General features: G+C 44.7%; 1 protein-coding gene across 4 annotated transcripts in view; it reads right to left on the bottom strand.

The window, feature by feature from the left end:
- Positions 1 to 15,661, bottom strand: part of DNAI7 (dynein axonemal intermediate chain 7) — a 68,402-nt gene that overhangs the window by 13,489 nt on the left and 39,252 nt on the right. For 2 of the 4 annotated variants that reach the window (XM_081957816.1, XM_081957817.1), the window contains exons 2-9: positions 15,006 to 15,023; positions 10,533 to 10,614; positions 9,074 to 9,165; positions 7,917 to 8,018; positions 6,160 to 6,297; positions 3,845 to 3,991; positions 1,746 to 1,849; positions 526 to 808 (exon numbers count right to left, since the gene is read on the bottom strand). In XM_081957816.1, coding sequence (XP_081813942.1) covers positions 526 to 808; positions 1,746 to 1,849; positions 3,845 to 3,991; positions 6,160 to 6,297; positions 7,917 to 8,018; positions 9,074 to 9,165; positions 10,533 to 10,614; positions 15,006 to 15,023 — 966 coding nt within the window. The remainder of the gene's footprint in view (positions 1 to 525; positions 809 to 1,745; positions 1,850 to 3,844; positions 3,992 to 6,159; positions 6,298 to 7,916; positions 8,019 to 9,073; positions 9,166 to 10,532; positions 10,615 to 15,005; positions 15,024 to 15,661) is intronic. The other 2 variants (XM_081957821.1, XM_081957818.1) reach the window with 1 other exon arrangement.

Genomic DNA, 15,661 nt, shown 5'->3' with positions numbered 1-15,661 from the left:
GTTCCAACACTGGAAGTCTTTAAGAAGATGTTGGATAACCATTTGTCTGAGGTGGTGTAGGGTTTCCTGCCTACGCAGGGAGTTGAAGACCTTCCAACTCTGCTATTGTAAAATTGTAAATTTGAATGGAAAGTATGTAAGATGATAAACAATGTCTTAGGAATGGGAAGAATGGGTGTTGAATTTGATTTTTTATGTTTTGTTTTGTAAAAAGTTTAATAAAAATTACGCATTAAAAAAAAGAATTGTGGAGTGAGGTGTTGGCCTAGAGGTAGATCTCTCGCCTCACAATAAGGAGGCGAGATATTTTTCTCTCTGGGTACACTGAAAATATATCTGCCAAACAAAACTCTGCACTGGCGACAGGAAGGCATCCGGCCAGTCAAAATTCAACTCCATTCAGTTGCCCAGTGCACTCTAAATTTCTCTTTTGCTTGACCAGTTTGCAAAGTGTCCCCACAGAGGGAATGTTGAAAATCCTCATGATGTCCTTTTTTTTTCTGGAAGCTTCTGCCCCTGCCTTACCATGGTTCTCGCCGAGGCTTCCGTTTTGATCTCAGAAACGTCTTTCAGGGCCTCCCGCTCTTCGGCTTGGATTTCTGTTTGCTTGCTGGACTGAGTCATCTCCGTCACCATGGACGGGAGGTCCAGTTTCGGGAGCTCTTTGGGGAAATCATGAAAAGGCGACAAATGGTCATAACGGGTGTGCAAGATGCGTACGGCCACATCGCAGGTGGTCAGCGGCTTGGGAAGCTCAAACCCGTGGCAGGGTTGCTGGTTCTCGTCGGAAAACAATTGGTTCCGGAATCTGACAGGGAGAAATGGCAACCAAGGTTATATATAGGTAGTCCTCGACTTACAACCACAATTGAGCGTGTTTGCTAAGTGAGACATTTGCTAAATGAACTTGACTTGTGAGGAGTTTACAAAAGGGGATCCCACAGGACCTCGAGACACGGCAACGGTCATAAGGAGGAGTCAGTTGCCATGCGTCTGAATTTTGGTCACGGGATCACAGGGATGCTGCAAAGGTCGTAACTGTGAAAAATGGCCATGAGTCACTTTTTTCAGGGCCGTCACTAAACAAACTGTTATAAGTCGAGGAGTACAAAATACAGTACAAAATAAGGTAAAAGTAAAGTTTCCTCTCGCACGTATGTGCTAGTCGTTCCTGACTCTAGGGGGCAGTGCTCATCTCCGTTTCAAAGCCGAAGAGCCAGTGCTGTCCAAAGACGTCTCCGTGGTCATGGGGTCGGCGTGACTAAACGCCAAAGGTGCATGGAACGCTGTTACCTTCACACCAAAGGTGGCCCCTATTTTTCTACTTGCATTTTTACATGCTTTCGAACTGCTAGGATGGCAGAAGTTGGGACAAGTAGCGGGAGCTCACTCTGTTCCGCGGCGCTAGGGATTCGAACCTCCAAACTGACCACCTTTTTGATCGACAAGCTCAGCGTCTTAGCCCCTGAGCCACCCCGTCCCTCTACAGTACAAACTGTTAATTATCGTAACAATTGGAAACTGGAAACTAGACACGTGTGTTTTTCGCTTAGTGACCGCGATGCTTAGCTACAAGTTGCAGGTATGGGAGGACTACCTGCATGTTGTAACAGACTGTATCATTGACACACTCACACCCATGATTTCTACGAGTTACTTCCCAGTTGTGGCTCATCTCAATATGATTATAACGTGAAGCTTTGTTACTGCGTTTTTGATGCGTTCTCAAAGAACGTCATTTCTACCTTGCATTCTTCTTGAGATTGGCCCAAAGGCACAGCGTAATGTCCTTCTCTTTCACGACAAGTTCCATATTTCCACTCTCAGACTCTCCGTAACTACTGGCTAGCTGTAAAGAGCATTAGAACGAAGGAATTTTAAAACAAATGCACCAATCGAGCCAAGAAATTGTCTGAGACGGATAAAGGTATCTCTAATTGCTCTTGTAAATATAACGAATCCGAAAGGGCACTTTATCACGCGTGGTGGCATTGTGTGAAAAAGTGAAAAGAACACTGGTCACAAATACACGCATTGGGCACCCCCTCCCCTTATGATGAGGATGCAGAGAGATTTAAAAAATAGTATCTAGATCCATCTAGAATTTTTCTTACTAGAACTTATGGATAGTCAATTAGAAAAGGCTCATGGACAATTAGTTTTATACATGGTTTTGTTTGCTTTTTGTTTGTTTTTATTGGATTTATATGCCGCCCTTCTCCCAAAGGACTCAGGGCGGCCTACAACATTAAAAAACACACATCCCAAAAGTTAAAAAGAAATTAAATACATATCCAAAAAAAAACAAAAAACCCAATTTACAGGACAATACATTTAAAAATGAGTTAAAATTAACAGGCCAGGCCGGGTTGCTGGAAAAGCCAACTTTTTAGGGTGCGTCGGAAGGACCGGAGGTCAGGGATTATGCGAAGCTCCGGGGGCAGCTCATTCCAGAGGGAAGGTGCAGTGAGGCTATTATGTTGATATTTGTTACAAGTTTCAGCTCCTTCTAAGTTGTTCAGAGCCAGGCTTCCTTAAAAAGCAAGAAGCAAAGTCTTGTTTCCCAGCAAAACCCCTTTTATTTACAGGGCTGTGAATTCCTTTCATTCTCAGTCAGCAAGGCTTAGCAAACAGTCTTTCCGAGGAATATTTATCCACACGAACCTTATCTCACTTGGAGAGCTGCCAGATAACTAGCTTCCAAATGCAGAGCAAGGCAACACTTGGCACAGAATCTCTTATAGTCACAAACAGAACTCTCCTCTCTTGAAACGACCGAAGGAACGAATTGTTTCCTGCGAAAGCCCCCTCCCCATTCACTCCTCTTTTGTTTCCTGTGGGAGGGGCCAATCTTGGCTTTACTCCAAAGTCGACCCTGCTTTCTTAGTTGTTCTTGTCTTCTGGCAGCTCTGCGCATGGGCACACTGGGAACAGGCTCCAGCTGTTCCTCTGCCTCACTGCTGTCTAACTCCCTCTCTGCCTCCGACGCGGAGTCCTCGTCTGAACTTTCCTCAGCCCCCAGGACTGGCCCATGTTCCTCCCCAACCTCCTCACTCTCCGACTCTGCTGCCAGCTGTGCTGGCCACCGGCGGGCCACAACGTAAGTCTTAGCCTTTCGGATTCCATCCTTACAAATTCATCTATTTTTAGATATGTTGCTTTTGTTACATATGCCCACATTCCCATCTTTTAAACTTCTAAATTTTAGCAAGGGGTTCTCTGCCCGGTTGTTGGATGGACGTGGCTATGGTGGGTGTAGACTAGTTGCCCTCCTGCACCAAGGGGGGGGGGGTTGCCTTCCCTGGGCTCTGGAAGCTCTGCATGAGCCTCCGGGAGGGCGAAAACAGCCTTCCCCAGGCTCCGGAAGCCCTCTGGAGGCAGGAAATGGGCCCGAACGTCCGGTAGGCCTGTTTTTTTGCCCTCTCCAAGCCTTCGTGAGCACCCTGCACTTACTTCAGGGGTGTCCAAACTTGGGAACTTTAAGACTTGTGGACTTCAACTCCCAGAATTCCCCAGCCAGCCATGCTGGCTGGGGAATTCTGGGAGTTGAAGTCCACAAGTCTTAAAGTTCCCAAGTTTGGACACCCCTGACTTACTTGCATCCAAAATGGGCCATGTGGGGACTCCTGGGCAGGAGGGCGGGGCCAGCCAGGAGTGGGATTTGGGTGGGCGGGGCCAGCCAGGAGTGGGATTTGGGGATTCTCCGAACTGCACAGAATCTTAGCTAGAGGTTTCTCCGAACCCCTGCAAACCCCCAGCAACCCACCCCTGACCGTCCAAATGAGAAGCATGTCAATCCACGCAAGATCAGAGAAAAACGGCATTGACGGCAAGGCCTACTTACCTTCAGCAGATGTTCTGTGGCTTGGTTGTATTTAAGATGAAGCAAACTCTGCAACCGCATAATGGTCTCCTGGTACTGAATGACCTCATTGAAAGAGAGCTCGTCAAACGGAGTCTCCAGGATGTACATTTCTAACTTGGTAATGAGCTGGAAGACATTCCACGCCGTTAGAAGACACACACACTCATGTATTGTGCATTTTGTGTATTGTATATCATCTCCCTTTTTGCACTGCGCTTATCTTCCACTTATACAATACAATACAATAGCAGAGTTGGAAGGGACCCTGGAGGTCTTCTAGTCCAACCCCCTGCCTAGGCAGGAAACCCTACACCACTTCAGTCAAATGGCTATCCAACATCTTCTTAAAGACTTCCAGTGTTGGGGCATTCACAACTTCTGGAGGCAACGTTGTTCCACTGATTAATTGTTCTAACTATCAGGAAATTTCTCCTCAGTTCTAAGTTGCTTCTCTCCTTGATTAGTTTCCACCCATTGCTTCTTGTCCTGCCCTCAGGTGCTTTGGAGAATAGATTGACTCCCTCTTCTTTGGGGCAGCCCCTGAGATATTGGAAGACTGCTATCATGTCTCCCCTAGTCCTTCTTTCTCTTAAACTAAACATACCCAGTTCTTGCAACCGTTCTTCATATGTTTTAGCCTCCAGTCCCCTAATCCTCTTTGTTGCTCTTCTCTGCACTCTTTCTAGAGTCTCAACATCTTTTTTTACATCGTGGCAATCAAAACTGAATGCCGTATTCCAAGTATGGCCTTACCAAGGCTTTATAAAGTGCTATTACCACTTCTCGTGATCTTGATTCTATCCCTCTGTTTATGCAGCCTAGAACTGTGTTGGCTTTTTGGGCAACTTGCTCTTATACAGGTAGTCCTCAACTTACAACCATTTGTTTCAGTGGTGGGATGCAAAATTTATTACGGTTCTATGGGCGTCGTTTGTCATGACATGGCTTGGTGGGTGTGGCAGGGGAAAATAACTGCAAAATCCCCATTCCCTCCCCACTCCAGGGAAAGGACACCATAAAATCTCAATTCCCTCCCGATCAGCTGGGACTCGGGAGGCAGAGAATAGATGGGAGTAGGGCCAGCCAGCGGTGGTATTTACCGGTTCTCCAAACTACTCAAAATTTCTGGTACCAGCTCTCTAGAACCTGTCAGAACCTGCTGAATACCGCCTCTTATTTGTTTGGTGACTGTCTAGTGACTGCATTGCAACAGCATTGAGAAAAGCGACTTATGAAAAGCGACTAATGTTCTCTCAACCCCTGCAGCATCCCCTGGTCAAAATTCAAACGCTCGGCAACTGGCATGTATTTATGATGGTTGTAGTCCCAGGATCATAAGATTATGTTTTGCCGAACTCCCAACGAGCAAAGTCAATGGGAAGGCAGATTTACTTAACAATCGTTTTGCTAAGTTAACCAGCCCCGTGAATCACTTAAGAACGGTGACAACAAAAGGTCGTAAAACGGGGCAAAACTCACTTAACAACTGTCTCGCTTTACAACATAAATTTTGGGCTCAACTTTGGTTGTACGTTGAGGACTGCCGTTACGTATTGTATTTTTGTATGGTTTTTATTTTTTTCTCAAATCACACTGAGAGAGGAATTGGACAGTATTTAAAATAAAGTAAAGTAAAAAGTAAAGTAAAGTTGTTTCTGTTAGGTATAATTACAGATTGTACAGCTATAGAGACTAATTTGATTTTGAACTTAATAACGGCAGCAAGATTGTTGGTGGCGCAGTACTGGAAGAGGGAAGAATTGCCTACTATTCAAGAATGGACGTTAAAAGTAGTAAACTTAGCGGAGATGGCCAAAATTTCAGCATATTTGAAGGATTATTCAGATGAGAAATACAAGCTGGAATGGAAAAGATGGATTGACTACATTCAAAATAAACATCGGACTAAGAAATTCCAATTAGCTTATGAATGAACAAGGAGTGTTACAATTTATCAAAAGTTAGTTTAATAAAAGGGGAGTTAAAGTACAAGAGGAGGTAGGATGCTATAGTTAGTTAGCTTATGTTAGTGTATGATTGTTAAATGTTTATACCCTGTATTTTGCTCTGGGAGGCTGGGGGGAGGGAGGGTTGGAGGAGAGGGAGGGTTGGGGTGGAGGGAGGGAAGGGGAAGGGGAAATATTAGTAAAACTAATAAATTCTTCAATAAAAAAAATAAAAAAAATAAAAAATAAAAAAAACAACAAAAAATCCTGCTCACTGGGAGAAGTCACCTTACCTATCTCTGACTGGAGGAATGACTATTATGGGATATAATCGTAGCAAGGACTTACTTCCAGCACCTTGGCCCCTTTCTCAACCACCGTCGTAGTATCGTTCTGGGTCTCTTCTAGCCACAAACTCATAAAAGTATTGATTTCCTGGGCAACTGTTGGATCTGGGCTGCCGTCACAACATGTATAATGTTCCCACTGGAGAAACACCAAGACATACCATAAATGGATAAAGATAGAAAGCAGAGAAGATTTGGATGGATTTGAAACAGAGGCAGGTAAATAGATTGGCAGGATCAGTCTCTTGTTCACAGGAGGTCCTCCCTTAATGACCAGTTGCTTTAAAAAGCTACAAGTAGCCCTCCATTTACAACAGTTCATTTAGTGACCGAGGTTATAATGGCGCTGAAAAAAAGTGACATGACCATTTTTCACACTTACAACCGTTGCAGCATCCCTGTCAAAATTCAGAAGCTTGGCAACTGGTTCATACTTATGACCAGCATTGTCCAAGGGCCCCTTTTGGGACCTCCAGACAAGCAAAGTCAATGGGAAAGCCAGTTTCACTTAACAACCAGGCTACCAATTTAACAACGGCAGATATTCACTTCAACTATGGCAAAAAAAAAAGTTCGTAAGAAGGGGCAAAACTCACTTAACAAATGTCTCACTTAGCAACATAAATTTTGGGCTCAACTGTAGTCCTACATCAAGGACTACCTTGTGCTTCTGGTCAGGTCTGAGTTAATACTGTCATCGCCACTCACAACACCATGTAGTAACTCTTTCAAACGTTGTTAAAGATCCTTTCATACCTATATGCCATGGCCATGATTCGTGACTGTTTTTGCCCTTTTCTGGCAGGAAGTGGCAAAAAACACCCTTTCGATATGCTGGAATTGCTTAACGACCATGCAGTTCACTTAATGACCATGTGACTCTCTTAATGACCATGGCAACTCACTTAACAACCATCAGAAAATAGTTAGGTCAGGAGGTGACTTACTTATTGACTCTAGGGCCGGGATGCGAACCTATGGCACCTATGGCACGTGAGGCGTTGCCCTGTCAGCTGGCCAGCGCGCATGCATGCGCTGGCCAGCTGAGTTCATCCTTTTTTAAAGCAATTTTTCCCCCTCCCCAGGAGCCTGGGGAGGGCGAAAAGAGCCTCCCCCTCACCCCGAGGCCCTCCGGAGGCTTCAAGAGCTTCCCTGAAGCCTCCGGAGTGCAAAAACCTGGCCCTATGGGCAAACTGGAAGTTCAGGAACTGACTTCCTGATTGCTCATAGGGTCAGTTTAAGCCCTCCGGAGGCTTCAGGGACCTTCAGGAGGCTTCCCTGAAGCGTCCGGAGGACTAAAAACGGCCCAACATGCAAACCAGAAGTTTGGGAATGGATTTCCAGGTTGCCCATTGAGCCATTTTTCTCCCTCCGGAGGCTTCAAGAGAGGCTTCCCTGAAGTCTGCTTAGAGCTAAAAATGGGTCAAGGGGGCCCAACGGAAGTTCGGGAACAAATTTCCGGGTTGCCCGTTGAGCCGTTTTTCAGCCTCCGGAGAGCAAAAAATGGTGCAATGCACACAGTGAGGCCTGCGTGCATGCGCGGGGCTGCGCAATGCATCATAGGTGTGGGCACGTGTGTGGGAGACCGCCCCCAAAACTCCCCCCGCTTATGGCACACCTGAACAAAAAGGTTAGCCATCACTGTCTTATAGCAATGTAGATTTGTTCGCAAAAGATTTGCATCCTTTAAAAATTACACCATGGATTCCATTTTTCCCTCGTAGGGAGCAGGATCCAAATATCCCAGGGCACACGTACCTTAGCAAGAGCTCTACATTTCAGCTTCCACTGGGCCGCAAGGAGAAAGCTCTCTTCTAACTCAGAAAGTTCAGCTAACTCTTCACCCCGGCGTTCTTGATCCTGTAAGGGACACAAGAAAAAGGTCTCTTATTTATTTTAAACTCTGCGTAGCCCATTGCAACTCAACTCCTTCTCCTTGAAGATCACTCAGAAGCTGCAACTGATCAAAAAGGCAGCCTGCCCAGCATTCATGAACCATTCTGGCTTTATCCAAGATAAATACAGTATATAGGTGGTACCTTGCTCAATAGTAGTAACTGTGAGAGGGATCTTGGAGTCCTAATGGACAACCATTTAAATAGGAGCCAGCCGTGTGCAGCAGCTGCCAAAAAAGCCAACACAGTTCTAGGCTGCATCAACAGAGGGATAGAATCAAGATCACGTGAAGGGTTAATAACACTTTATAATGCCTTGGTGAGGCCACACTTGGAATACGGCATGCAGTTTTGGTCGCCACGTTTAAAAAAGATGTGGAGACTCCAGAAAGAGTGCAGAGAAGAGCAACAAAGATGATTAGGGGACTGGAGACTAAAACATATGAAGAACAGTTGCAGGAATTGGGTATGTTTAGTTTAACAAAAAGAAGGACTAGGGGGGGTGACAGGATAGCAATGTTCCAATATTTGAGGGGCTGCCACAAAGAAGAGGGAGTCAACCTGTTTTCCAAAACAGCAGAAGGCAAGACAAGAAGCAACGGATGGAAACTAATCGAAGAGAGAAGCAACCTGGAATTAAGGAGAAACTTCCTAAGAGTGAGGAAAATTCACCGGTGGAACAGCTTGCCTCCAGAGGTTGTGAATGCCCCATCACCAGAGATTTTTAAGAAGAGATTGAACAGCCATTTATCTGAAATAGGATAGGGTTTCCTGCCTAAGCAGGGGGCTGGACTAGAAGACCTCCAGGGTTCCTTCCAGCTCTTCTTATTCTGTTATCCATGAAAGGTGCATGGGCTAACATTGGGCTCAGTGGTGAGATTCAATTTTTTTTACTACTGGCTCTGTGGGCGTGGGTCGGTGGGCATGGGGACAGCCAAAGGGCCGGGTGTAGCCCAGGGGCTGAAAGAATTCCCAGGTGTTCCCTAGATAATATCCCCAGCAAGATCTGAGGGAGCTCACTTTAGCTTCAAGATGTTCTGTTTTCTCTCTCTCAATACGTTCCTTTTCCGCCTTCACAGCTTGTTCCTGCTCGGCGCGTAAGCGGGCTTGCTCTGGGAATAAAATAGGAGACACGGTTAATGAGGTTTTATTTTTATTTTAAGGGACGCGGCAGCTCAGTGGTTAAGACGCTGAGCTTGTCGATCAGAAAGGTCGGCAGTTCGGCGGTTCGAATCCCTAGCGCCGCATAACGGAGTGAGCTCCCGTTACTTGTCCCAGCTTCTGCCAACCTGGCAGTTTGAAAGCAGGTAAAAATGAAAGTAGACAAATAGGGACCACCTTTGGTGGGAAGGTAACAGCGTTATGTACGCCTTCGGCATTTAGTCATGCCAGCCACATGATCACAGAGACGTCTTTGGACAGCGCTGGCTCTTCAGGTTTTAAGTGGAGTGAGCACCACCCCCTAGAGTCAGGAACGACTAGCACATTTGTGCGATGGGAACCTTTACCTTTACTGTTGTGTTGTTGTTATGTTATGTTATGTTACGTTACGTTTTATATGTTTTTAATTTTATTTTATTTTATTTTATTATTTATTTAATTTTTTTTATTATTTTAATATATTTTATTTTATCATTTCTATATTTTATTTTATTTTATCTTATCTTATTTTTATTTATTTTATTTACTGATTTGATCGCCCTGATTTGATTTGATTTTATATTATATTTTATATATATATATAATTTTATTATTTATTTTATTTTATTATTTTTATATTTTATTTTATTTTATCATTTCTATATTTCATTTTATCTTATTTTATTTTATTTTTTATTTATTTTATTTACTTATTTGATCAACCTGATTCCTTGAACACAAAAACAGGTAGTCCTTGATGTACGACCCCAACTGAGCCCAAAATTTCCATCACTAAGGAAGACAGTGGTGTATGTGAGTTTTGCCTCATTTTACGGCCTTTCTTGCCGCAGTTGTTAAGTGAATCGCTGCGATTTCTGAGTTAATAACCCGGTGGTTAAATGAATCAAACTCCCTCATAGACTTTGCTCGTTAGAAAGTTGCATAAGGGGATCAAACGACCCCGGGATGCTGCAATGGTCGTAAGTATGAGTCAGTTCCCAAGCGTCTGAATTTTGATCATGTGGAGATGTTGCAATGGTCGTAAGTGTGAGTCAGTTCCCAAGCGTCTAAATTTTGATCATGTGGAGATTTTGCAATGGTCGTAAGTGTGAGTCAGTTCCCAAGCGTCCGAATTTTGATCACGTGGAGATGTTGCAACGGTCATAAGTGTGAGTCAGTTCCCAAGCGTCTGAATTTTGATCACATAGAGATGTGGCAATGGTCATGAGTGTGCAAAAAACATCATTTTTTTCAGTGCCATTGTAACTTCAAATGGTCACTATACGAACCGTTGTAAGTCGAGGACTACCTATAACACCGAGGGTCAAAATCCACCTACCTTCCTCAAGCATTCGCCTTTCCTCCTCTTCCCTTAGCATCTTCATCCGTTCAGCTTTACTAATCTTCTTAGTACCAGCAGACTGAACCCAAACAAAATAATGGAAATGAAATGAAATGTTAAGGCGCTTCTAAAAAGGACAGAGCAGAAGGGGGACTTCATATATTTCTTATTCCAAAAAATATATTGGTAAAAAAAAATAGCCACTTTTCAAATCAGGGCATTGAGGAGACATAGTTAGTTTTGAAACTGTGGAATGGAAGAGGTACTGATCTTTATTTTCCTACTAGCTGTTAACCCGGCATTGCCCAGGTATTTGTTTATCCCAATCCTGTATAAAACATTCACAAATGTCCGGACCAAACGTATTTTCTAATTAATGTTGGATTTTCCCCTTACCAAAGGGAGACCCCTTGTGGAGTACTGTGAAGCCGTTACCATGGCAACTCCACTGCACTGTACAGTAGAAGCCATTTTAAGGCACAACAGGCTGTATCTTAACAGAACACACACTCTGAGGGGTGTTAGGGGTGTCTTACCCCCCACAGTGTTTGTTTCCAGAGAGTAAGTCATCTGTGTACCAAGTTTGGTTGAAATTGCTCGAGGCGTTCCAGAGTTAAGCTGGAACATACACACACACCGCCATTTATATATATGTAGATTGGAAAGATATTTACATTAAAATGGGCAACTGAGAGATTACAGGGTGAATAAATCTACTCCCATCACATGGACACATCAAAGCTGCCATTTTAATCGTCCATAATGCCCCACCATGTGGCAATGCCATGGAGCAGCTGGGGAACTAAAATGGTGGTGCTGAATGCTAAGACTTTCTGAATCCCTGACTCAGAAGATCCTCCATAGAGGTCCGTCAAGTTAATATCCAGTATGGAGACATCTCTTGGACAGACTATTTGTTCCAGTGCTGGATGCGTCCTTCCCTGGGTGACCTAGAACGGCAGTAGGCAACCCCATCTTCTCCAGATGTTCTGAAATTCAGCTCAAGCAACTTCAGCCAGTTGGTCCATGGCAAGAAATGGCAAGAGTTATTGTCCAGCTTTAAGTATTGGAAGATAAACAGGAAACTCTTGATTTTGAAAACCAATATTGGGATGAAGAGCTAATCGGGCATGAAATCTGAATTTATATATGGCCCATAACATTTCTGTATCTCTGCATAATGTACATTAAATGTAAACATTGTACATCACATTTGCGTGAATTAACAAATAAGCGATTCCTGAAAATGCTATCAATTTATACAAACTCTGCAAACATTATCTGGACTGATTAAACAGTCAGAATTAAGGTGTTGTCCACTATATTGAAATCTGTTAAACAAGGTCCATGAAATCTACATTTTATTGGCTTTTTTATGAAGACTGCTGCCTCACCAAAGAATGGTGACTGGTGAGTAGCTCCATGCACTTATCTATGTGTTGGCCATCATGTGAAGATGGATCAAAATGCACTTTTGTCCAATCTTCCACTTCCTAACCGGAGGAGGCCACTGGGTGGTAACCAAAGCTAAGCAAGAGAGCTTCTCCAGATGTTCTCCAACCCCATGTGTGATCCCGCAACTCCACAGATCTTGAAGGACATCATGACAATGCTTTCTTGGGTCTATTGAGAAGACAGCAAAACATTGCCCCAAGTACTCCCACCAGTATAATTATAGTGTGGACACCCAATGGGTCTTCCAGAGGACCATTGGGCGCAGGTCCTATGATCCTCAGATAATGCATGCTTACTAAGGGCTACTGGGTGTTGGGTTTTGAACCATCTGTTAGCTACAGGTTCTTCAAAGGTGCTTTTTCAAGAGGCACCTGGACGTTGTTGTTTCTTTGAAGGTGTTTCACTTCTCATCCAAGAAGCTTCTTCATGCTCTGACTGTGCCTGTGTTTTTTTAAATAGACTTTAATTTTATTTTTAATTTTCATACAAATAACCACATGTATACCATTACATCATAACCGACACTATTTTGTATTATTCAGTATTCTTACCATCAACCCCCAAAGATTATCATTTGCTCTTCTGCTTTCCATACACCATATTTATACCCCATCCATCGCTTTTTTGCCTCTTCTCCCTCTCTCCTCCTCCCTACCTCCTTTCTTCCCTCTGTCATCCTTCTCTTCTCTACTTCCCCTTCCCTTCTCCTCTTTCCACTCCTTCTTTCTCTCCTCTTCTTTCCCCTCCCCTCTACCCTCTCTCCTAACCCATCTCTTCCTCCTCTTGTCTCCCTTCTCTCTTCCACTCTCTTTGTCTCGTTTGCACGGTGTATTTCAGCATCTGAGCAGGCTTCATTTAATATTGATGGTGTTTCATTGCAATAAACATCTTTCATATTAATAATTTTAACATATATCCTCCTTTAAAAAAAAGTATACATATATAGCAATTGCACAGACTGCGCCTGTGTTTAACATTCCCCGCCACCCAGTCAGAGCTGAAGAAGCTTCTTGGGTGGGAAGCGAAACATCTTCAAAGAAAAACAAGAAAGTCCAGTTGCCTCTTCAAAAAGCACCTTTGAAGAACCTTCAGTTAGCAGATGATTCAAGGACCCTTGGGACAACCATGACCTCAATGACTAAGAATTTCCACAGGCATACAGGTTCTTCATTAACGTACTAGACTTCCATAAAAGTATCTTTTGCCTCCCCCGCCCCTCACAGAATTACGGTCAAGAGGAAAGAGGCAAAATTTGGGTGAGGAGAAGATGTATCAACCCTCAAAGTGACCACAGGGGATGAGGAGATACTGGCAAGGTACAATGGCCACCGGTGGGAATGTTGTGGTCTGTTGGCTGCCAACCCCTCCAGCAGCCGAATCAGAAGGGGAGGAGGAGACGTGGGAATCAGGGTCAGTATCAAGGCAACCTGAGAGAAGGAATGGAGCTGGCAGAGAGAGAGAGAGACAGAGGCGGAGCCTGGGCCGTCCGTCAGCCCTCAGATGGAGAGTCAACAGCCCCCAGGTCTTGATGTGGCTGATGAGGAGGAACAGCTGTACCTAGTGCCTGATGCACAGAAGGCAGAGGAGAGGAGAGCAGTGGAAATCTATGGGCCAGTCCTTGGGACGGAAGAGCCACCGCTGCTAGCGAAGCCCCACCCTAGCTCTGGGGATAAAAGGCAGGCGGCGGAGATGAATAGATGTGGCAGACAACGATTCATCTCCCTGCCGGACAGACTTGTTAGCCTGCTGTGAGAGTGAGTTTCCCTCTCTTTTTTCCCAGGGCTGCCGTGGCGCCTAATAAAAGAATCATTGATTTAACTACAGAGGGTTTGTCGTGTTTGGGAGCCGGGTCAGAACAGGGAAGAGAAAGGCAGGAGGCAGGATGAGATGGGTTTTCCTCAGCTGCGCCAGAGGTAATTCCATCGGAACATCAAAGTGACCAGTCATAAGTTAAGGACTACCAACATGTGCGTCCTCTGAAGTAAAAATCAAATCAATAGCATTCAGACACCTGAAGAATCACACATAATCAGGGAAGTGTGACAATTCCACAATCCTTGTGGGTTCAAAAGGTGAAAGTCCGACCATAGAAGTATTAAGATGCTCCAGATGTTGACGCACTATAACTCCCAATGTTGCACCATCGGCTATGCTGGCTAGGGCAATTGAGAAGTGTAGTTCACTTCAGCACAGTGGTGGGTTCCAGGCGGTACATCTCAGTATGGGCGTACCGGATCCTGCCCGGAGCACCGGGTACCATACCGGTACGGTGCTCGGGAAGGCACACCCGCCCTCCTGAGCTCCTTGCCTGTGCTTTAAGCTTTTGGGGCTTCCACACATGTGCATGGCGTCTACAGCGCCTGCACGACGCTCCGCCAGCTGGAGCGTTGCGGAGGCTTGCGGAAGCGTCGCAGGCAAGTACGCATCCACGTGGGCAATGCCAGGGCCCACCACTGCTTCAGCAGTATCTGGTGCTGGCAGGGGGTGTCAACAAGTTTAGGTCAGTTTGAGGAGGACACAACAGGCTGTGAGTTTGTTAATCATTCCTGCACTTAAAACCCATGCATATTAAAAAAATAACTACAATGCTGGCTGGGGAATTCCGGGAGTTCACACACCTTAAATATACTAAGGTTGGGAAACACTGCCCCAATGGATTGAAACCAGTAGTAGTATTCAGGCGGTTCGGAGCGGTTCGGGCGAACAGGTAGTGGTGACCTACAGTTGGCAATGGGTTTGCTCACCCATCCCGGCTCTACGTCATCCTATTTAGCCACGTTTTCTGAGCTGCGTGCATGTGTGCAAGGTACACACACTCACAGTTTTAGGGCGTGGCAAACCGGTGATAAAATGATGTGAAACCCACCTCTGATTGAAATGCACTGTGTGAACTAAGCTGCTTTTAAACCAAAGCGGACCATCATTTGAAGTTATAAATCTATATCAAGGTTAAATATACGAGCTATTGGTAAGTATGAATGCCTCTAGGATTAATTGAGCCGTCTACCTACGTACCTTTTTCTTTTTGGGACCCTAAATGCAGAGAGGAAGGGAAAAAAGAACAGAGAAAATCAGAAAAGCACAATAAAATGGTCAAGACAGGGGAGGGGAAAGTCATCTGAATTCCATCTTACCATCAGCCTAAATATCTGTGTTCGCACAAACACACGTTGAACCCACACAATGGAACACTGAAAGTCTCAACCGTCTTCTAATGCTTTACACAATATCCACAATGTCTCGGATTGCAGCTAGTCCTCCCTTAACAACCAGCAATTGTTTGAAATTAGAATGAACCTCCCCCCCCTCCCCAGAGCTATCTATGACTCAGTTCTGGAGATCTAACCGTCGTACCCTCCCACAATTTTCAGCAGTTTTTTGGTCCAATTCTGGCATTTACTTCCAGTTTGGGGCAAAAAAACCCTACCGATTGAATAAAATGGGATCGTTTAATGACTGCCACAAAAAAGGGATTGCAAAATCAGCCGTCGTCCTGTGGTGACTCACTTAATGACCGCTGCAATGTATGATGAGCCCCGATGGTGCAGTGATTAGAGTGCAGTACTGCAGGCTACTTCTGCTGCCTGCCGGCTGCCTGCAATTTGACAGATCAAATCTCACTAGGCTCAAATTTGACTCAGCCTTCCGTCCTTCCGAGGTCGGTAAAATGA

This window comes from Natrix helvetica, assembly GCF_964273705.1.
Source record: "Natrix helvetica genome assembly, chromosome: 6".
Classification (NCBI taxonomy): domain Eukaryota; kingdom Metazoa; phylum Chordata; class Lepidosauria; order Squamata; family Natricidae; genus Natrix; species Natrix helvetica.
Note: the sequence above shows the minus strand (reverse complement) of the source record. Positions and strands in the feature narration are given on the sequence as shown.